Source organism: Cinclus cinclus, chromosome 5, assembly GCF_963662255.1.
Source record: "Cinclus cinclus chromosome 5, bCinCin1.1, whole genome shotgun sequence".
NCBI classification, from domain to species: domain Eukaryota; kingdom Metazoa; phylum Chordata; class Aves; order Passeriformes; family Cinclidae; genus Cinclus; species Cinclus cinclus.
The window spans coordinates 58726090-58749333 of NC_085050.1; the positions used below are offsets into that span (position 1 = coordinate 58726090).

At 39.6% G+C, this 23244-nt stretch overlaps 1 protein-coding gene across 1 annotated transcript; it reads left to right on the forward strand.

Moving 5' to 3' along the window:
* The first annotated feature begins 834 nt into the window (after nt 1-834).
* On the forward strand, nt 835-22501 carry PRKG2 (protein kinase cGMP-dependent 2). The gene is given in 19 exon segments (XM_062493656.1): nt 835-907; nt 971-1328; nt 4120-4286; nt 5832-5945; nt 8677-8782; nt 10018-10081; nt 10717-10794; nt 11806-11900; nt 13150-13218; nt 13955-14069; nt 15177-15305; nt 16575-16711; nt 16881-16970; nt 17184-17325; nt 18116-18279; nt 18913-19035; nt 19939-20001; nt 20854-20920; nt 21766-22501. Coding segments are annotated over 19 exon segments (2250 nt in total). The 3' UTR covers nt 21862-22501.
* The last annotated feature ends 743 nt before the right edge of the window (nt 22502-23244 follow it).

Sequence of the window (23244 nt, forward strand, 5' to 3'; positions counted from 1 at the left end):
GGCCTGCTGATGCCTGACCAAAACAGCAGCATGATTCCTTGCTCCTCCTAAAATGATCCCATGAAACATGCCAAAGATTGTATCCAAGGATGAAGGTGGGTCACTGCAAATCTGCTGAAGGCTGCTGGTTGCAACAAGTGCTTGTTTGAGGCATAGATGTGTTCTGACAGGAGCCCAAGAACTTTCTTTCTCCTGGTCGTTTTTCATGAGAAGGGGGTAATTCCCCATAAAAAGATAATTGTTCCTAGACAGCAGTAGCAACAGTTACACTAACAAATAGGATCCAGTTTCAGATGAGTAAGTGAGCTGCAGAAATGATGCCAGCTGCCTGTGTGCTATATGTACATATACTTACTAATCACATATCCTTTATGCCAGGCAGGTCTGTACCCACTGGTTAAATTAGTCTGTGTAAACAATAATTATTCCTCGATGGGGAAGTGACCCAACTTTTATTTTTGGCTTCTAACCGTTTTTTTTGCTTTAGCAGTCAAGCACAAGTTTTATTCCTTCCTGCTGTTTGTTTTGTATTTGTTAGGCTGAAAGGAGCTTATACATCTCTTCAACTCACAAAAATGAAGTAGTAGCCATTAGATCTTCTGATTTGTTTCTACCACCCCTCCCTACCTCTTCTCATTGCCCTTTACCCTGCTGACTTGCAGGACTGGAGAGGATGAAAGCAGTCATCTGTGTTTACTACAGTTGCATATGGCAAATTCAGCTGCCAGATAATTACTAAATTCACTGCTCAACATTCCATGACTTAATTTTATTTTTTCATCGGGAATGAAATAAAACTGCAAATTTACTTTCCCACCTAGGTCTCTGGACAAAATGGGGAATGGGTTAGCGAAACCCAAGCACCTGAGGCAGCCGAATAGGCACGTGGCAAACCTCGCTATTGGCTGTGCTGCCAGCCACAAGTTTCTGATGGACCCGTGCCTAGGCATCGATGTGATCAATGGGCAAGCTGATGTCCTCTGCAGCAAGGTACTTGAACTGGAAAAGGAGCTGAAGAGAAAAGACCAGCAGTTGCAAGAGAGTCAAAGACATGTTGCTGAGCTTCAGGAGCAGCTGGCTATGCAGACTAAGGTCATAGCAGAACTAACCAAGGACCTGCAGAGCAAGTGTATACAGTTGAACAAGCTGCAGGATGTTGTTAGCACTCAAGGAGAGCTCTCTCTTCAGCCTTCTCCATTTAAAGTTTCTGCTGATAGGAGGAGAGGAGCCAAGGAAGGTGTATCTGCAGAGCCAACAACACAACTGTGTGATTTGAGCAGGCAAACTATGTTTTCCCTTGAAAAAGCAACAGTCCGAAAGGATTCCAGGTGAGCTCGTTTCAGAGGGCTTCTATGTTTGTGTTACAAGGTTATTGCCTTCATCACAACTACATCCTCTCCTCATGATAAATCAGGATTAAAGTATTTCTCTTTTTCATGTAAGCTTTACAGTTGTGACAGGTGCTGGTTGAGTCTGTGGGTAACTTTAACCAAGAATCATCTGTGTTCCACAGACTTCAGATAAGAGTGGTGGGTAGCCTCTGCATTTTGGTGGAGAATCTCACAGGTTTTTGGGGATTTACCTTTATTGCCAGCTTCCCCCTTCTCTCCAGTTTCTAACAATCATAGTGTAGGAACTGAATATTTATTGTTCCTCTATGAATCCAATTACACTTTGTAGACTCTGACAGACCCAGAAATCTCTGTGGTCAGAGTTGTGCAGACAGAGGTATCAGACTGGTATCCTTCAGTGTAACTTAGACCTTCTTTTACCTTGCAGTGTAGACATAACCTGAGAGTCTGTTTAACATGGTGGTAGCCAGACTCTACCTGGACTTCAGCCAGTGACTTTAGTGCCTTCAGATTTGTGGGGAGCTTTATTATTCATGGCATATCTTGAGACTTTGCCATCGTAGACCTGAGAGTTATGAGGTGTGTTTTCTCATCCATCATGTCCAGCACTGCACCTTAGAGGGTGCCTCATGAATCAGAAAGGCTGCGTGAGTCACCACGAAGAGCTGAGAACTTCAGCTAGCAGTGTTTTTCCAGAGTAAGGGAACTGCGTTCATATTTTATCACAAGTGCCTGGGTAGCTTAAATCATAGTTTTAAGAGTGTTCTCTTTGTAACCTGTCTTCTCCTTGGCACAATCCTTGTACTGCAGTCCACCACATGGTTTTCTAGGGTGCTTTCAGAGACAGAATTGTAACAGCAGTAAGGAGTAAAGCCAGGAGAAGGACCAATGGGTTAGCAAAGTGCAGCAGCCAGAACCACAGCAAGTATTGCAGCTTAAGCAATCCAAACATAGTGCACATCATTTTCTGATGTCATAGTGGTCAAAGTATTATTTGATCTTCCAAGTATTTTGGAAGCAAACATATGCCAAAAGAAGCACCACAAAGCTATACTTCTGTGCCCTGCTGTGCCTCTAGGTTAGATAAGACCATGATACACTTGCACTTGTGTAAGACACCACCACCTTGCTATTGAGACAACCAAATGATGAAAGACACAAATATTTGGTTTCCTTACCTGGTCTGTAAATACTATAGTAGGTCAAGTTGAGGCAGTCCAGATACGTAAGAACGAAGTGTAACCTTCACTGTCTACAGAATTCTGTCTGCAGTAATTAGCAAACACAGAACCTTTAGTCTGACAATGTCTGTAGGGGTGTTTGGAGTTGCTGCTGTCAGTAGCTGCCTCCCCTTTGCAGAGAAAGGACTTAATGCAGCCCCACTGCTGCGTGAGGTGACTTCACAGTGCTGCTGCACAGCTGTGAAAGGAGCTGTCTCAGAAGGAGGGGAAGCTCCATGCTTCTTGAATTTGCATTGATTCCAGAGTGTCACCCCTCCTTTTTAGAAATATTTGTAAAACAAATGGCACAATTTGATGCTATTCATATGGCAGGGGTTTGAGTGCCATACTTTTGTTTGGAGTATCTCAGCAGGAATGATTTTAATGAGAGTTTTAGAAGCAGATCCTCCTCTTCTATAGTTCTGGAAGCTTTTGTGCTCATCTTGGGGTTATATTGGGTATGTGCAATTGTATGTATTGGGTTATATGCAATTACTGTATTTTATTGCAGTATTGTATACATGATGCAAGCCAGGATGAATCAAATTAGCAAGGCTGGTTTTAGATGAAAACTAAGTTAGAGCTTATATTCCAATAACCCTGTTGCTTTCCGCAGAAGGTAAGTTATGATCCCTATTTCTAAACACAGTCCTCACCATAGCTACTTGGTTTTATTTTCCTGCCTCATCTCATCACCTTTACTTATTTTCAGTCATTACATGGCTAGTAACAATGTAAGTGTATTTATGTTCCTTAGGTTTGTTCATTCCTGGATTGTCCTCGGGAGATTTTTCCCACATAACCTAGTTTTGATGACAGCCTCCCATTGCTTTATGAATACAAACAAGTGGAGGCCTTAAATGCCTCAGAAATCCATCAGGGTTTTGACTTTGTCAGCATTAGGAGCATGGGGACTTGAAGGCAGATTTCATCTTGCATATCAGCAGTAAAAGAAAACTAACCAGCAGGGCCATAAAAGCCCCATCAGTGCAGAAGTTGTTTAATTGTGTTCATTTCTGATGCAGATTTGATGCACTGCTTTACAGGATGCCCTTGAGCCAGAACATACTCAAATCAATCTGAACCTATGGATTGCCAGAATGCATGTATGGCCTGCTTTGTTTTGGCTGGTTAGCCATTATCCACAGATTCACCCACTGTTCATTTTTGCATGTTTTCTTCTTCTCAAAATCCCACCCCTGGTTTCTGCCACCAGCAGCTCAAATACAGACAGTTCTTGTCTTCGCAAGTCACCCATTTATCTGCATTTACCACAACAGGAAATGATGCAGAGACTGTCTCAGGGAGCAGTGAGAACAAGATTGTACAATGAGATTGTTCCACCAGGTGATTGCAGCACAGACAATTCCCTCACTAACCAGGCCACCATCCCACAAGGTCTAAACAAGGCAGGCAGAGCAGTGTGTTAGAAATGAGAGGAGTCCTCTTGAGAGGGATGAATGCTTGGTGAATAACAAGCCCCAGCCATGCTGGGCATTTCAAACTTTGTGGGGTTGGTTTTTTTGTTGTTGTTTTTTTGCAACCAGTGAGAAGAAGCTTATCACAGATGCCCTGAATAAAAACCAGTTCCTGAAGAGACTGGAGCCTCACCAGACACGAGACATGGTGGAATGTATGTATGAGAGGACGTTCCAGCAAGGGAGCTTCGTCATCAGACAGGGAGAACCGGGAAATCACATTTTTGTGCTCAAAGGTGAATATTGCTTACTTGTACAACTCAAAAGTGTAAGAAACAGGAAAGGGCTTTAGAAGGTTTTGCAGGAAATCGCAGTGAGGGTGTTTGTGCTCCTAAATAATTTGTCCCTGTGGAGGGCAATGCAAGTTTTACCTGTGACTTTTATGAAACACAGTGAGACAAAAGCAACTTGGAAACAAGAGTCTTGATTTAATGTTGTTTCATTACCTTTTTAATTTCTGAAAGCCCAGAGGCCAGCAATTCCTCTCTGTTGTAGGTGTAGCCAACCCTTTCTTCTCCAGAGGAAAAACATGTATTATTAAAAATACAGACATCTGCTCAATGGTGAAGCCACTGCTGAAATAAACTTACTTTTCAACATGAATAAGATACCAGTTTTCTGTATATGGGAAATTGAAAGATGAGGTCTGCATTCATTGTCCTCAAAGCTGAGGAGACATTTTTTTTAAAAAAGGCCTGCTTGTTTTTTTTCTGGGGGAAAAAAAACAACAAAGCAAACAAAAAGCTTTAGGATTAGAAGACTTTCCTAAAATAAGGCAAACAAGTCTGCAATCTTGTGTACTGACTGCTACTGTGCCTCAAATTGCTGATCAGCTATAGTTTAACACCTGGAATTTGCTCCTATCAGCAGTAAGGTCTATCATAATTTCAACATTTAAAAAAAATGTGAATAATTTGCATATTTCAGCAATTGGGAACCACTAAAAGTCCCAGAGACTCATATGAATTAGAGCTTACAGGAGCAAACTGGTATGTGTTGGAAAGCTCATTTTCTGGCATCATATGGATGGGTTAGGTGGAAAAAATATGGTAACTGTGTTAGGAGAACGGAAATGTTACAGGAAGAAAGAGGAGGCAGGATTTGTGATGGTGTGGTCATATTCTTGCAAGATAAAATGAAAACACCTTGAAAACAGATGAAATATCAGAAAGGAGATGTGTACCTGGGACTTCTTCTGGCTCATTAGAACCTTTCTTGTGGAGATGGTGTGTGCCTTGGAGAGAAGAGGGCAGAACTTCCATAACATGTTTAAGGGAAGGTTTGGGGGCCATAAACTGTGAAGAAGTTCAGACTTTCTTTGCCTTTTGCTAGTTAGGCTCAAGAACAGCTTTGTGAATGAAGATTTAATGTGCCTTTAATTTTTCTGCCCTCTCCTTTGCATTCTGCATATGCGTACTCATACATCTGTATGAAGTGATAAACCATGAGAAATTTCCCCTGTGATCATTATTTCAAGACTTTTTTCTTTAGACCACACTAGAGTATCTGAACCACAAGTGAGTGGTTTGTTGTAGCAAAGATTTATCCCATCAGGATTAAAAATGTTCCTCCCTTCTAGAGCGTATCTGTAGATTAGTAGTACATTTTTAAAAATAAATATTTACTGTTTTGTACATGTGTTTCAAAACACTTTTTGCATTGTTGGTCCTATTCCTGTGTTCCAGGGAGTGGCAAAGTCACAAATATATTGATTTGTTTTCCATTCACTCTGTGCAGCTGAGCACAAGTTTCATATATGTTATCCTGATTATTTTTGACAGAGGGCAGTCTGGAAGTTTTTCAGCAGAATAAACTACTCTCTTCAATACCTGTGTGGACAGCATTTGGTGAACTGGCCATTTTATACAACTGCACAAGGACAGCTTCTGTGAAAGGTACCTGAGGTTAAATACAGCAACCTTGCTCAAAATATACACTGTGGATTTTTTGTGAGGTCCCTTTTATATCCAGGTTTTCTTTGAAGTTTTCATTTAATAGATGTTTGCATGTCTTGGTTGTCTGCAGTAAACTCACATATTTCTTCCTTGAGCTCTCTGTGCTTGGGAACTCAAATAATACTATGCCATGAACTATGCCATTCCATCTCTGGAATAACCCTTGATAAACAATTAGGCACCTCCAAATTGTGTTGGTTAGCCTGATCTGCAGCATACTAACAACTAGGGCAATGATTGTGTTTTAATTTTGGATGTTTTAGTAGAGGTGGTGGTTTCTGGCTCTTATGTTCTTGTGTCAAATGCAGTGCCAGTGCAAGGAAATTACAGTGAGTTTGAAGGCATATTAGAACCATGGTGTTTTTAGTAGAGTGGGTACAGTCTAATTCAAGAGGAAATAAAATATTCAGGAATTAGTTGCTTTTGTGCTTCTTCTAGTTCTGTATCACTGTTATGTTGCTGAGTCTTGCCTAGATCTATTTGCAGCTGGCAGTTTGGGACTGACCAGGATGGAGTTGTTAAGTGTTGCTCTGATAAAAATATTCCTCTTCCTGCATAAGACTGGGTTTACATCCATTAAATACCTCCTGATTCCCTTTCCAACATGCCATAATTGCTCTGTGACAAACAAGTAAGTGACTAAATATGGTTAAGTTCATAATTTTTCCACTCTCCATCATTCCATAAATAATACTTATGTTTGAAGACTAATTTCTCTTCTTGTCTAAATCTGCAGGGACTTGGTGCTACCAGTAAGTATGAAGAGTTCATTTTGACTTAAAAAGGAGCAAATGGAATAAAACAAGAAGTTGTTTGCTATAAAAGCTTTTGGTCTTTCTTCCTGCACCCAGTTCAGGCACTTAATCATTGCTGGCTATGCAGATGGAAGTTATTACATGTAATCTGTTTTTGTTGCTGCCTATAAACAGAACATCAGTAATGTGATTATTTTTCTTACTAACATGCTGTTCTAATTGAATATGTTCCCTATTTTTCTTTTTTGCTTGCTGTATAGTATTAGCATTATAAAGTAGTGTTTCTGCATAATAAGATGTCAAGCTGCTTTAGGCCTTTGTTAGCATTAATTGGTTTTGAGGTAGGACAGAAATTGTCCAATTATGGACAAGAAAAGGCATTTGAAGACTTGCGGTCACTGCCGAAATCCACCCCTCCCCAATAGCTTTTCCTGTCTTCCTTGTGGAGGAAGAGCAGTACAATGTTCAGTTCCAAAACTGAGCATGAACAGTAAATACACATGTGAAAACCCTTTCCTGATGCTGGATCTCCTGACATCCTCTTCCTGCGGTCTTTGAAAATTCACAAGTGAAGGATTTCATCCAAACAGCATTTCAGTGGCTGCTGCTGCTCAGCAGCATCTTCACAGGCAGTAGCTCTATTTGAAATTGGCAATGTGATTTACCCCTATGTTTCTGAATTTCTCCTTTCTTTTTTTAATCCCATCTTTGAGATTGCAAGTGTTTTTCTAACTCTGTAACCATTTAGTTAAGGTGCAAGATACAGGAAATACCTTTGCAATAGGCTGGATATTTGCCATGTTTTCTTCGTGCAAATTAAACAGAAAGATGATATCTAGGAGAGAAATAAAACCAAAGCAGCACCTTTGTTCTCCCATCCAGCATCCAAAATATCCAAAAATATTTTTGATGTATTCTGGTAGATGGCAGAGCATATGTGTTTATTGTGTGCAGTGAGAAATCACTGTGCTTAATTTTAAACCTGGCATTTTTGTTCCCTGTAAAAATTATTCTGTATTGATATTCTGTATTGTATAGATGGAGGAAATCAATTGCCCTAAATTTTTCTGTAAATTTTATCTCACAGAAAACACAGTTTTGTTCTTTCTTAGGGCAGAAAGAAAACTGCTGAATATGGTGTCGCATCTTTTAAAAGAAGACATTAAATTTAATAGGATCACCTTTTACTTAAAGAAGTCAGAAGCGTTCTGTTGTGTCAATGATTGCACTCAGAGGCTGCTTAGTGGTTTGCATCTTTGATGCTGAATCCTGTGCCTCCTTACTGTATTGGTAGTTCGATTATCTTTTGAAAGTGCTTCATTAATATTTTGATTACCCTTTATTCCCTTATATAATGGATGGTTTGGAGGAAAAGTTTGTGAGGATCACAGAATTAAATGAAATAAAATGTATTTCTTGACCTCTGTTATTTCTATCTTAGTGCAGATCTCACAAGCATTTGCATATGATTTGAATTAGAGTTAGATCCAAGTCACAGTATTTAATACCATGGGTTTTGAAAACCAACCACGTTCTTATTTCTTTCAAATCAGCTTCTTTGCATTTTACAGCTTTTGAGTGCAGTGACTGTCCATGATTAGGGTAGATTTTCCCAAGTGTTCAGCCCTGTCATTTTCAAGGTTGCTCAGCCTATGGAAATACATTTAAATCACTCCATAGAGGACCCATTTGGAAATCTATTCCTTACTTTAGTGAGCATAGTTTAAGTGGCAATTTATTCTTTTGAAAGTCTGATTACAGTAGGATATTTTTGCTGGATATTTTAAAATTCAGCCTTGGGCCTTGTGAAATAGCCAGTCTGTCTTCTACCATGAGCTGATGCTGTAATATCATCCATCCAATAATTTTGAAAGATTGCTGATTTTGTTCTCTTTTTTTTGTTTGTTTTCTCAAAGCAATCACTAATGTTAAAACATGGGCACTGGACAGAGAAGTGTTTCAAAATATCATGAGAGTGACAGCACAGACCAGACAAGAGCAATACAGAAACTTCCTTAGAAGGTAAATATAATGAATTTTAATTTCTGATACTCCTTTGTGCTATTTACTAAGGTGCACAACATTACTGTGCCCATCTTGTAAACAGAGAGAAAAATGTGTTCTTTTTGGAAATATGGCCTCAAAAGCCTGAATATTTGTCTTTTTTTCTTTAAAAATTCATAAGAGTTTTTTCCATTTTTAATTGTTTTTCTCCTGCATCACACAAGAAAACTTCAATAGGTGCTTGAATGTCTTTAAGTAGAAGTATAAATGTATAGGAAACTTATATTTTTCTAGAATTTAAAACAATATAATCAGTAAAGTTAAGTAAATCCTCCTATAAGTTGTTAGTTCACTGCTGGAGTAGATTAAGGAATATTCCTTATCCTTTGGAGATTTGAATATGAGATCTGCATGTCTCTCAACTTATTAACTAATTCTCACATAAATTACTAGGAAGTCTGCAGAGCAGAGTAATTCTCTCCTGCAGGGAACACTGACAGTGGTGCCATGCTTCTCATTAGGAAGAGGGAGAAATTAGAGGTTCCAAGCCATAATTAGCTGATGTAATATTTTATATTTTTAACACAGAATGACCATTCTGTTATGCTTTCAAATCAAGATGCCAAGCTTGGCCATGCATAAAATGTCTTGTGCATTTTCACATCCCTCTCCACCTTTGATTTCTATACACATTTCCTTGCTGAGCCTAAATAGATACAAATTTCTATAATTTCCTAACTTTTACAAGTCTGAATGATCAGGGTGGGAAGTCTTTTTCAATCTTACCAGCAAGTTCACAACGTTTTTACTGTAACTGGATAATCTTTCAATAGCTGTCCAAAGAGTACTGAAGTTTTTACCTTTGATTTTGCAGTCTCTGCTGTGCATTTGAAGATATATTCTTGTACTGCTGTAATGTCTGGGGTTTGTAATTGCTGGATTCTTTTGAAAGCAACCCTTACACCCACTAAAGCCTTTCCTACCTGAAATACAAAGCTGATTTACAAATTGACCCGTGTTTGCTGCATTTCTAAATTGTGCGAGTTTTGTTTATCTAAAAAACAGGATGAGAATGCTTGAACGTTCCAAATTAAGATTTGGTTGTACACTGTGTTCACCACTAGTTTAACTAGTTATAAAATGTGGCTGTAAAAATTGTATAGATGAGAAGAGATCATAAAATACTATTAATGATAACTACTTTGGGTTGTTAGGCTTTATTTTTTTTTTGTTGTTTGTTTGTTTTCTGGAAGTGTGTCCCTGCTGAAAAACTTACCTGAAGATAAATTAACCAAGATCATGGACTGTCTGGAAGTGGTAAGATATTGTTAAGTTTTTCTTAATTGCATTCAGTAAGCTTCCAAAATAACAAAGGAGTATAAATCAGCAAAAATGAAAAACAACCAAGCTTTTTTTATATGAGAGTGGTTTTGGAGTGATCAGAGTTGAATTCCAGGTTGGCAGAAAATAATAACATTTAGTGACATAGGAGTAAGTTATATTTTTGGCATCAGAGGAGCCAAGCAGGTAGTCAAGAGGATTTGTAATCTATCCTTTATTAAGATTAAGTACAAAGTTGTTCTCCAAGACTGTTTTGGTAATCAAATTCACCTCTTTGTGATGTGGATATGTAATACTTTCATATTCCTTGGACCACATACCCTGCAAAATGTAAGGGAAGAAGGCACTGGGTCCCCTGCATATGAATCCAGCCAAATATCTGTGTGCCTCAGGGCTGCATTTACCAGCAACTTTTGAATGTAAAGGTCTGACATATAACCATAGCTGTGATTTCTTTCCAAGGCCAGTGGTAACTTTATTCTTTTTGCATGGAGGCACAAAGGATATGGGAAGCTAAACATCAATGAAAAACCTGCATGTGTTAAGAACTCTGCATAGTAACCTTTCAAAGATTTATTGGACAATACTGTCTCCCACTTGCTCCCCACCAGGAGTATTATGACAAAGGAGATTATGTTATTCGGGAAGGAGAAGAAGGAAACACCTTCTTTATAATAGCAAAAGGAAAGGTAAGGTATAATAAACCTTATTTGTAAAGTAACATGTACAAACAGTTCTATGTCAAAAGCTATCTTGAGGAGTGTGGTCTTCTGTAAAAATGGTGCAGAGTGCTTTTGCACATGGTTTTAAGTTCACAATACAGTGATAAAAGCCTGAGGCAGCATTGCAGAGGTTCAGAGAGCCTAATTTTCCATTCACAGTGAACCCATGTTATACTCTTCTAATTAAAATGTAATTAGTGTCCTGAAGCCTCTTGACACTGTGGCAGAGATGTAAAGTTAACTTTTTTTGTAAATGAGATTGGACTCTACGTCTTCTCCTAGATGGTGCAGTATCTGATGGGCAAAACACAGACTTGTGAAAAGTCCAAGAAATGTTGGAGCCCCAGGCTTAATGGAGAATGGCCCTTGAGGTGTCTCAGAATCCTTTCATTCATTAGTCCCAGAGGAGCAAGGCAACAGCCTTTATCCTACAGCTGATACCATGGAGGGTGACACAGGAGACTCTAAAGAATTAAATCAGGAGACTTTTCCTCAATCAGTTTCCAGCTTCCAGAACATCTCTGTGTCTGTAGATATTCTAGTTTGGGTTTTGCTAGCATGGGCATCAGCAGAATGTGCTCCTGTGGAAGCAGTTTCATGAGGGGAAATGTTAGTTAATGTTTCTGGAGTGCTACCTATTTGGCTGAGAAGAGAAAAAGCTCATATGATATCTGCCCACCATGGGAACTGAAGTATTTTTCAGTTTTTCATTAAAATGTGACTTATTCTGCTCTGTTTCAGAAGGTATGAGGAGAAAATGTTGAGAGGTTGCCACTAGTGAATATATTCCTTCTTCCCAGCAAAAATCAGAGAGGGATCAGGGAATGTTTGGTTGTAATTTTTGAGAGGAGGGGGTAACTGTCTGTAACTCTTTCCACAGTGCTACCAAATTTAAGACATTTCTGAAATACACAGGAAAAAAAAGTCATGCAATACTTTGAAATTTTATTTTACTAAATGTTTGTTCCTACTTTGCAGGTGATAGTTACCCAGAGCACTACAGACCACTCACAGCCTCAGGTGATTAAAAATCTACACAGAGGCGATTACTTTGGAGAAAAGGCTCTCATTAGGTTAGTGCACACTGTCTGATTTGTGATGTTTAGGATTTCAGTAGTCCCATCATTGTGTGTCAGATTCTACAGCTCATGGCTGTTTTGAATATAATCTTTATTTTGATTGTAAAGCCAGTAGATGTAGGTAGTGACCAAATTTGTGTTCATGTTTTAAGGGATTGCAGAGAGCTTGAAAGTTTACACTGGTCTACCTTTGGTTTTCCCCACAGAAGTCAAATTCTGGCCCTGTGCATTGTGGCTTATTGTAAATACTTCAGTAAAAACTGTAGTGAGAACTTGTGCTGGGTGATTTCAGAATGGATAAGATCCATCATGACTGGAATGAGCTCTTGTTTCCATTGTCCATGGCAGTAAGAAACAGAGAGGAGTCACACAGTACATATTTATATGTGTGATTGAGTAGGGAATTGCTTGGGTTTGGGAATATTTTATATCCAAGGATCACTTTAGAAATAAGAGAAAATCCTGATGTAGCGATAATTACATCTCACCCTAATTTCTTGGAAGTTTGCTGAAGGATGTCATGATCCAAACCCTATTGAAACTGGAAAAAACACTGTACTAGACTGTAACTTTTTGTTGTGTCCCCTGCCCTGTTGCTGTCGGGCAGGGGCAAGTTCCAAGGTTTGTGAGCGCTGGCCTTTCAGGCATTCAGCTTCATGGTTTCTCACACAAACCTGTAGTTTCCAGCTGGCATAAAAAGACCGGGACAGCAGCTCAGACTTTTTCCACAGGCTTTATTATCGTCCATGAAGGGGTCAGGCTACAAATCCCAAGATGGGGGATCACACGTGTACTTTTATAGGGTTTGGGGGGATCACAAGTAAACCAATGGAAAACAGGGTTCACACATTTTGGCCAACTACATTATCTTTCTTTGTTTGGGACAACCAATTATAAAGAACCAAACCTAACCAATAATATTCTAAAAAGATAAGAAGAGCTTGCATTTTTCTAACATAAGCCATTCTAAGCGAGTAGTTTTTCTTATCTCAAAGGAGGCTCCAGGGGGCTGCCGCAGGGCTGTTTGCAGAGGGATTCATCTCCTCTACGCTAGACCATAAGAATGACCTGCAAAAAGCTAAATTTTGTATTTGGTGCAGCAGCACTAATCCAGGTACAGGCTGCAGAGGACTCTGAGGAGATTCCCCTAGAGCAGCTGTGACCCTCCCTCCATGAGTGCAGTGTGAGGTACTCTGAGGATTTTGACAAGTTCTGAATTCTCCTAATGCCTTTCAATCCTCAGTGACGACGTCAGATCAGCAAACGTTATTGCAGATGAGTACAACGTGGAGTGCCTCGTTATAGACAGAGAGTAAGTGCATTAATTACACTTTATACCTGACTGGCATCCTCTTTCTGCAGGCTAGCCTGACTTTCAGTGGGTTCGTGTGACTTCACTGCAGGCAGCACCGCAGCGTTTCCTTAAACGGATCCTGAAGGAGTGGTCGTGCCTTAGGAATGCTAATGAAGAGAGGCTGACAGCAGGTGCCGGAGCACAGATGCTTAGGAGTAGTTCAGAGTCATTGCTCTTTTCTTTCTCTCCTTGTAGTGGTAATGTTTACCCTGATCTCCTGGGTCAGGGAGGTTCCTAAGGCCTGTTCTTGTCAGTGAAGACCAAGGCAAAGAGGGCATCCAGTAACTCTGCCTTCCCTGTCACCAGAGTCCCTGCTCCCTTTAGTAATGGGTCCACATTAGCCTTTGTTTTCCTTTTGTTACTGATTTATTTGAAGATGCCTCTCTTCTTGTCCTTGGCATCCTGGATCAGATTAATTCTAGATAAGCCTCAGCCTTCCTTGTCTCGTTTATATTTACCCTGACAACTCTATGTCATTCCAATTAGCCTGACCCATCTTCCATCTCCTGTGTGTTTCCCACTTAAACCTGAGTAATTACAGGAGTTTATTTCTCTGCACAAGCCTCTCTCCCCTTTGCCAGATTTCTTGATAATTTCTTGAGCCTGGAGGAAGTGATCCTTGAGCATCAGCCAACTTCAACTGGGTCATGACTTAAAAGTCCAGCAGTTTATGATGTTTTATTTGTGGTTTTAGGACATTTAATCAAACAGTTGGAACTTATGAGGAGCTGCAAACTTACCTGGAAGGTTATGTGGCTAATCTGGCCCAGGCTGACGAAAAGCGACATGCCAAGTAAGTCAGATCATTGGTTTGTTACACCTGTAGCAGGTAATTACAGAAAAGAGTGATAGATATGGAAGTAAAATCATGGATGGTCGTTGAAGGAGATGGACCCCTTGGAATGACAGCAGTCGCTGTGATAAAACAGCCTGGCTATGCTTATGGAGCCCAACAAACTTCTTCTGATACAAAAATTACATAGAATCTCAGGGTATTTACTTCCAAACAAAAATCTACTCTATTCCTGGAAAACTGAGCTGAGCACAGGGAAAAAAAAAAAAAAAAAAAAAAAAAAAGTGATGTTATTTTTACCCCTGAAAGCCAACTTTAACTCCCCTTAAGGAAATTGTATTACTGTGCAAAAGATTGTGTCATTTCAAAAAGAAAGAAGCAGACATAAAAGAAACAGTTTATTTTTAATGTTTCAATGTAGCACTGCTGGTATTGATGTCTGCTTTTAGCTGTGGGCAGCACTCTTAGTTTATGTGCCTTTGATTTCAGTCTGAGCACTGCTGGAAGGTTAGCAGAGTGTATTTTTCCTCTGTTTAGAAGTACAGCTGCATTCTTATTTCTGGTCATTCTACTGGAACTGGTACACAGTCCTTCAAGCATTGCTTCTCCAGTTTGGAGTGCCCAAATTTTTTCAGCTCCCCACATCAACAGGAATCTCATCAGGGATCAGATCTTGCTAAAATTACTGTTGATTCCACTCAGTGAATTTCTGTAGCATTTTACTTCTGATTTACTTCCATAGGATTCCATTAAAATTCTGTTAGGAAATAAGAAGGGTTTTCTTTCCTCCTTCTCCTTTCCTCCGCCCCCTTTCCTCCTCCTCCCTTCCTCCTTCTCCTTTCCCACTTCCCCTTTCCTCCTTTTCCCTTTCCTTTCCTTTCCTTTCCTTTCCTTTCCTTTCCTTTCCTTTCCTTTCCTTTCCTTTCCTTTCCTTTCCTTTCCTTTCCTTTCCTTTCCTTTCCTTTCCTTTCCTTTCCTTTCCTTTCCTTTCCTTTCCTTTCCTTTCCTTTCCTTTCCTTTCCTTTCCTTTCCTTTTTCTATAGGATCATTGAAAGTAATGGCAAGGAAAAGCACTAACCTATGTTAATTTTCTTAATGCAGAGCAAGATCCTTCTGTGGACAGTTGACCAAAGAGGTGTCTTTGGAGATGATAGAGCTGAAGGAGAAAGTAGCCCAGTTCCCTCCTTCCCCATTCCAGAATTTGGAAGTTGTCACAACTCTGGGTGTTGGTGGGTTCGGAAGGGTTGAGCTTGTAAGAGAATGTTTTAAAATTATTCATGTAGCTCTCTGTCTTGGATGATTGATTTAGCCACTGAATAATGTGAAGGATTTTGGTATTCTATGTGCTTGTGTCTCTCAGGCAGAAATAATTCTCCATAAAGCAGTGCATAGTTTAAAAAAAACATTGCAAGGCTTGGGTGTTTAAAGAAGCAAATCCATTCTTGTGTGCCTCCATCTCCTGCTGTTACCAGTACCTTCCTGGTCACTAGACATAGTCATCAGTTTGTGCCTGTGGAGTTTACAGACATGCCTGCCTGCATTATGTGCCCTGAATGGCAGGCCTTTTTCCAGGAATCTGCCTGGACCTGGAGCAATCTGAATGGCACCACATAGTCTGTGCTGTTAGAACTGCTTCTGTGTGCCCCACAGCAACTCCAGCCAGCGTGAGCTGTCTCTGAGCTGTGCTCACTGGGAGATTTCCAACAATTTGCAATGGCTCTTTTGAGTCATATTCAGTAGCATGGACATCTGTGCTTCTGGGATACCAAGAGCCTCATTAGCCCAAAGCCTTAAATTCCACTCGCCTCTGGCTGAGTTGCAAACATCTGACAAAAACCCAAATGCTTTTTGTGCAGGCTGCTGAAGGTAATAGTAAATCAAAGGAGACTTTGTGCTTTTAGTGAAGTCAATAATCCTTTACAGTAGTTAGATCATCATTAATTCTGATTCATGCCTCACAAAATAAATAAATAAAAAGTACCACAATGGAATTCTACTGCAGCATCTGAATACTAAGCTAAGAATTGAATTCTCATCCAGCTGTAGAATACAGATATATGCTTCTTTCATTTCCAAGAAGCCCTGTTTTAACTTCAATATTTTTATTGCATATTGGATAATATTTCAGTGTAATGCAAAACCATTTGTAAACTTTCTTCCTAAATTGCCTCTCCTTTTTGTTCTTTTGTATCATGCTGGTGATTAGAAATCTTAAATTGAAATTGGGACCCACTGTCATATAAACTCATTGTAATATGTAGTACCTATACAAGCTGCTGCTATTTGGTATATATAAAATGAACAGAGGGAGCATTTCCCTTTATGAGTGAGGACTGGGAAACTAAAATATCTGATGCTTGGTTTAAAATCATACATAACAATTCTGCAGAAAATCTGGAATTTGTCCCTTGTTACAGTCCTGTGCTCTGTTGAAAAAGATGGATATCAGTGTATGTACTGGGAACAATTTAGTAAAACATCCTTTCTTTGCCTCATATGTTTTCATCATTTTTATTCACAGGTTAAAGTTAAAAATGAGAATATGGCTTTTGCTATGAAATGTATAAAGAAGAAACACGTAGTGGACACCAAACAGCAAGAACATATCTATTCTGAGAAGAAAATCCTCGAGCAGATATGTTCCCCATTCGTTGTAAAGTAAGTTGAGCATAAGGTTTCCTTGATTTTGTCCCCCAGCTGACCCCTGGGGCAGCACTATTAGGAATGATGTTTGGCACATGTGAGTTCTGGAGGAAAGACACTGCTTTCTTTCAAAGTCTTGCTTTTTGTTTCGCTTTTCCTAAATTGCTTCTGCTGGTCTCCACAGGCTGTATCGCACATTCAAGGATAACAAATATGTGTACATGCTCCTGGAGGCTTGCCTTGGAGGGGAATTGTGGAGCTTGCTGAGAGACAGGTAACCACAAACACAGCATAACCTTGCCCTTAAAAGTCAGCCCCATGGGGCTACTGAGTGGGTTCTCCATTCAATGAAAACATGTTTGGTTCAGTTTTGTTATTATGTGGTTATAATATACTATATGTTATATTATCTGGTTAATAACTGAGGCATTTTCAGAACTTACGATTTCCTGAAACTTTCGGAACTTTGTGATTATTTTTGTTCCAGAGGCAGCTTTGATGAATTCACCACCAAGTTTTGTGTTGGGTGTGTGACAGAGGCTTTTGACTATCTGCATCAAATAGGAATTATCTACCGAGACCTGAAACCAGAAAATTTAATTTTGGATTCCGAAGGATATATCAAGTTGGTAAGATGTAACCCATAGTAATGTTTCCCTTTTGTGCCTGTATGCTGTTTCTTTGCAGTGGGGGATATAAATAGATAGCACATAATTATAGAAGCAGGATCCTGGAGTGTAGTAACTCTTGTGCTTCAGCAATAAAGAGGGTAGGCTTGTCATTGCACAATGAAAAACAAAGGCATTGCAAAGCCACTGCAAGCCATGGACAAACTGGGGAATTGCAGCCTCTGGGAGCTCTTGCCACAGTATAAACAGCAAAAGAAAATGTCATCCCAGCAGTCAGTTTTATTGTAAGAACAGAAACCACATTTCCCAGGTGCAGAATTACCTCTCTGTCCAGTCTCAAATAATCATAGGTTCAATATTCATTGATTCAATCTGCAGTCATAGGTTCCCTCTCTTTGTAGAGAGGGAACACAGAAAAGAACTCCTGCCATGTTTTATTGTGACCATGAGAAGTGCAACAGAAACACCCTTCAGGGAGCCTGGAATACCCATTTTGAAGACAATGAGCAACCCACTGTTTTCCAGGGACAGCAAGGAAAATCATGGGTTGCTCTCCCCAAAAGGAAAACTATTCAGAAAATTACTTGTGATGATAAATGCATCTGGTTTATAACGTTCAGTAATCCTGTGGAATCACCTCTCTCTTCTTCATAACTACTCCGTGCAGTTGTTCTAGCTGTAAACTTAGCAACCCTGGGATCTTTGCAGGAGGTGAGGAAGCACTTAAGACTTTAAGGCTTCCCAGTGTCAAACTCCTTTGCATTATGCAGCATGTGTTGATTTTGATCAGGTTGATTTTGGATTTGCAAAGAAGATTGGATCAGGGCAGAAAACCTGGACGTTTTGTGGAACCCCTGAGTATGTTGCCCCTGAAGTCATTCTGAGTAAAGGCCATGATTTCAGTGTGGATTTTTGGTCCCTTGGGATTCTTGTGTATGAACTCCTCACTGGCAGGTAAGTGCCTCCTACTCAGACTTCTTATCTAGTTTGTTTGGCTTTAGAAACCTTTCCAAGGTCATTTTAGGACAGCTTTGCAAAATTGCACTTCTTTATGCATGTCTTACCTTCCATCATTTCAGAAAAGTCCCAGACCAAGTGGGTTACAAATTCTCAGTTCTGGCTTATCCAGACACAAGCTATAATTGGCAGGCATAGGGCTCCTGTAGCTGCTGCTGCTGCTGTTTCCTGTAAGGAACAAGTGACAGCAGACTGTTCTCTCCCCCATTAGTGGATGATGGGGTGCAGTGGGGTGGGTGAACTGTAAGCAGGGCTCTCTCTTTAGCTCCCTGCACACTTCCATGACAACTCTTTGGGAATGCTCAGCGGCAATGCAACATGGAAGCTTCTCTGAGTTAGGCTTAGAGGAACACACGTAATCATGCATTTTGCCTGGTACATACAGGAAGCTTCTCAGCTTCAAGCCTTTCTATTATCTTACACAGGCTGAAAGGGTGAGGGTTGTAAAAGCAGGAAGGGTTTTTTTTTTCTGTATTTTTTTCTATATTCTCAAATATTTGCTTAGGTAAGTTCTGGCCACATTTGCTCTTGCCAGATGTTCCATTTATCAATGTTGCTTTCTTTTTTTAGCCCACCATTCTCTGGGGCTGATCAAATGATGACATATAATTTGATTCTCAAAGGCATTGAAAAGCTGGATTTTCCTAAAGTAATAACAAGGCGACCTGAGGATTTGATCCGCAGACTCTGCAGGTAGGAGGGGCAGTTTGGGGCAAAGCCTGACTGTAGATAGATTGAGCTCTTTTAGGACTCAGACTTGAGCACTGAATTCCTGACAACTTCATTTGGAATTGTTATGCATGGCCTGATCCATTTTGACTATATTCAGTATGCATTGCATGCCCCTGTGTGTGTCACACCTCTGAGTCTGCAGAGGCAGCAGAGGCTCTGGGCTTTCTCTGTAGCTGGGAATTTTTTCTGAAAAAAATCTTTGGGAACATTTATTAAGTGGGGGCTGAGGAAGGAGCTGAGGAATTTAATTTTCAAATTAAGCATAATGTTTTGGGATTTTTTTTTTAAATGGTTCCAAATTTATTTTGGCGTATGGATTCTACAGAAAACATAGGGCAGTTAAAGACGGGCTTAAGTCCTTTAGAAAATGTGCAGAAGGTGGTATATCAAAAGGGCCAGCCTAACTTAGTGGTCTGCACAACCTCTGGCTGGTGACACTGAATTTGGATTCCCAGCTCCTGTGGGATTTCATCCATGGCACCAGGAACATTATTCAGCATTCTTGTGTACCAGGACTGGAATGATCTTTGTAGCTGTAAACTTTGATCTGCCTCCTTTTGTAATTCAGACCTGCTGGCTAGGAAAAAAATAAAAGGGTGTGCAGCTAAGCCTCAGCCAGCTGATTTCCCTTTGCTGCTTCTCACAGCTCAGTGATGCTGTTTTAGCTTTCTAGAAGGTTTCTCCATCCTCAAAAAAATAGGAGCAGTGAGCAACACCTCATTATATTTCCTCATGAAGCCACATGTTTTATGCAAGCAGTTAGGACCTATAAATGCTCTTTTAAAAAATAGGGATATTTTATATATTCTTATCCTTATTATTTTTCTCTCTCTCTTTTTTTTTTTTTGGTTTGTTTTTTTTAAGGCAAAACCCTACAGAAAGATTAGGCAATTTGAGGAATGGAATAAATGACATCAAGAAACACAGGTAAGCAAAAGACACTTATTAGAAGAAAATTTGGGGTTTAATTTGAAATATTTTTAATATGTTAGAACCCAGACTGGTAAACTATAGACAGCTCTGTTGCTCTTGAGTATTTTTGCAACTATAGCAAGCAACAATATGAACATAGATCCTCAGCATGATTATCTAGAAATCTTAATTTTTACTGGTTTTGCTGCAGGTTGTTGATGTAGGAGTTTAATTCAATTCTCAGGGAAATCAATGCCCGTTCAGCATCTGCCTCTCAGACCTCCTGACCCTTCAACATTTGTTTTTTAAGAATGAGTAGTTAAGAGCTCCAGAGCAGTAATTTTAGGGTTTTGTCCTCTTTCTTCTAACAAAGAAAGTCTTTCTTGTAATGAATTTTTCTAATGTAAGTCCTTCTTCTAACAAAGGAAGCCCTCTGTAAATTAAACACTTTCTGTTTTCTCTTTTTATCTGAGTTATTTCTAAGCCCTACACTTTGTGCTTGGGGAAAGCAGTTCTTTGATTTTTCTGCTTGTCTCCCTCTTCTCATGCTGTAAAAAGGGTGGCATTCCAAGGAGACACACGAGTCTCTGCATGGCTGCATTTCTGCCTGCATTAACCTGCCTTTCTCTGCACCTCCTCCATGCAGAAGTGCCAAAGTGCCTGGTGGTCCTGAAGCTGCCCCTGCCTTGTATGGCAATGATGATGCTCCAAATTCCTCCTTCTAACTGTGTTGTTACAGGAGTTGGCATGAAAAAAGCTTCTTATAGGCCTTGTTCAAGTGGTTTTCAGCTGTTTGTGGTATAATGTCAGAAAAGAACCTGCCTTTCCCTTTTGGTCTCTCCCTGTCTTTCATCTCTTTTTAATCAGGTGGTTGAGTGGTTTTAACTGGGATAGTCTGAAAGCGAGGAAATTAACATCACCTTTGAAAAGAGAGGTATTGTCTTTGGCTTTCAGTATCATAATGCTTTACTAACACAGCTTAGCTACAAAGGAGAACTGGTGGTGACAGCAAAATTTCTCAAAGATGCATTTGAATTATTACAGTTCAGCATTTTTTTGTGAAAATCGAACAAAAGAGAGAGAGACAGCAAGCAATACATAACTTACAATCAGTCAAGTAATGGAAATATTATTCTGCCTGTGTATTTTGCATTCCATTTTCACCATTACAAGAACAAATGGTGTTTGGTCAGAAACTAATATTGAAAAAATACATCTCCCTTAGTAGTGGGCACATTATTAAGATGCACTGTTCATATTACTGTAAAGAGTACAAATTCCTGTGTTCTGCTATTGAGATCCAACACATCCTTGAGTAAGCTCCCAGTTTTAAATGGCCTATTTGTTTTTGCCCTAAGATTAGGATGGAGTGTTTGAAACCCACTTTGATCTTAATTTAAAACAAAAAGTAATTCTGAAGTCTGCTTTGGGTAGCTACCCTATGAGTGTAGATTTGGTTTTAAATAGTATACAAATTCTACAGTGTGGTCCAATTTTCTTGCTGAATTAACAGGGCTTTGAATGAAATCAAGTATTTTATGGTATTTGGGAAGTCCTTTTGTATGAGAAGGCTAATGACACTGTTCTGTTGTGCAATGTAATTACTGGAGGTATTTCTTTTAAAGAATGAGGAATTGCATCCATTGAAAGATGTCATCTATATCATATTAGCCTTTCATTTCCATGTTGGGAGCAACAAAAATGATGCATAATCAAGAGAGAACATTTTCAAAAGGTACTTTCTGAAACACTCTTTTGTTTGTGTTTTCAATGTCCTAGTTGTCTGGACCGACTGATTACAGCTACTTTGACAGCTATCCACCTGAAGTGGGAAGCCCTCCAGATGAACTTTCAGGCTGGGACAAGGATTTCTGATAATTTTCCCTTCAGAAACATTTATAGAGTCTCATAGGCATCAGTTCTATCTTGTTTCTTGCTTAAAATGAAGTTACACAAATTACGCAGCACTCCCTGAAAAACAGAAGACAGTACAGAAATTGTTTGGATAATCCACCAAAATCTGTGCATTTTATAACAAGGACATGTATTCAGTCCGCAGCTGTAACCTGATTTTTTTTTAATTTTTTTTTTTTTTGGCTACACTGCGTCTCTATGAACATTTTCAGATACCACTGATCAAATCTATGGTTTTGCCACTAAAAATATCCCTAGGTACAATTTTGATATTACCATATATCTTTTTTTAGGTGGAGAGGTTGGGTATCAGAAGCCAACAGCTGTGACATTTGTCAGTAGCTAAAACTATAGGCACTTATTTTTCTTTTTCCCAAAAATGTCCTGTATTGCACTGATCCAGAAATGTGTAGAAATGATATTTTTACCTAAAAGTTGATTTGATTTAGCTAGAGCTAAAAGGGTATCATTGTGCAAGCTGCCTCTCTGTCAGTCTAGTTTTGCACCAGGTCTGATACGTGAGACTGGTCCAACTAAAAGATATATCCATAACAGAAGTTGCCTGGAGAATCAGACTGTGGTGTGCATTTCCCTTACTGCTTCAAAGACCCATGTGCCTTTCTTTAAATGTTTCGCTTTTGTGTAGTGAGAACATAAAATAGATGGACAAAAAGCTTTTACCTTGCAGGGAAAAAATGCAGATGGATGTTGTGCATTCGTGGTTTATACAGAAAAATTCTGCTGCTCTGTGTTATGAACCCCAACTGCTGTTGAAATAGGCATGTTCCTGGGTTTCATGCTGGGTTTATGGGATGGAAGCATCTGCAGCCACTGCTTGGATTTATTTCAGCTCCTGCTGAGATCAAGTCCAATCTAAATTTCCATACTAAAGCTGCTGCAGCATTCCTGCATTTCACACGCTGGATGGAAAACCTCCTGGGCAACTTGTACTGTGTGCTCAGGGTTTAGTTACCCACGGCTGCTGGATCATCTTCCTAGCTGCTGGTCATGACTTTTCCCACTGGGAAGGGAAAAATGAGGGAGGGAATGCCACAGGGATAGTTCCGTGGTTCGTTCCATGGTTATAATTATTTTTCACTGGTGGGTGACCATTGCTTTGACAGCAAATCAATTTAAATATTTTGTATAGCCTTCAGCCTGAATAAGGCAATATCATATTTTCCATCAAATTCAATGAAGGTTGGATGGAGCCCTTGAAAAAGACACTACACATTTAGCTGGTTTTGTTTCTCTGCCTGTTTCCAAATTATTGTGGAAACTTGCAGCCAGCAGAGCCTGTGCAAAGTGGAATCAGAGAGGGTGGAGCAGAGGCTGTAAGTTGTA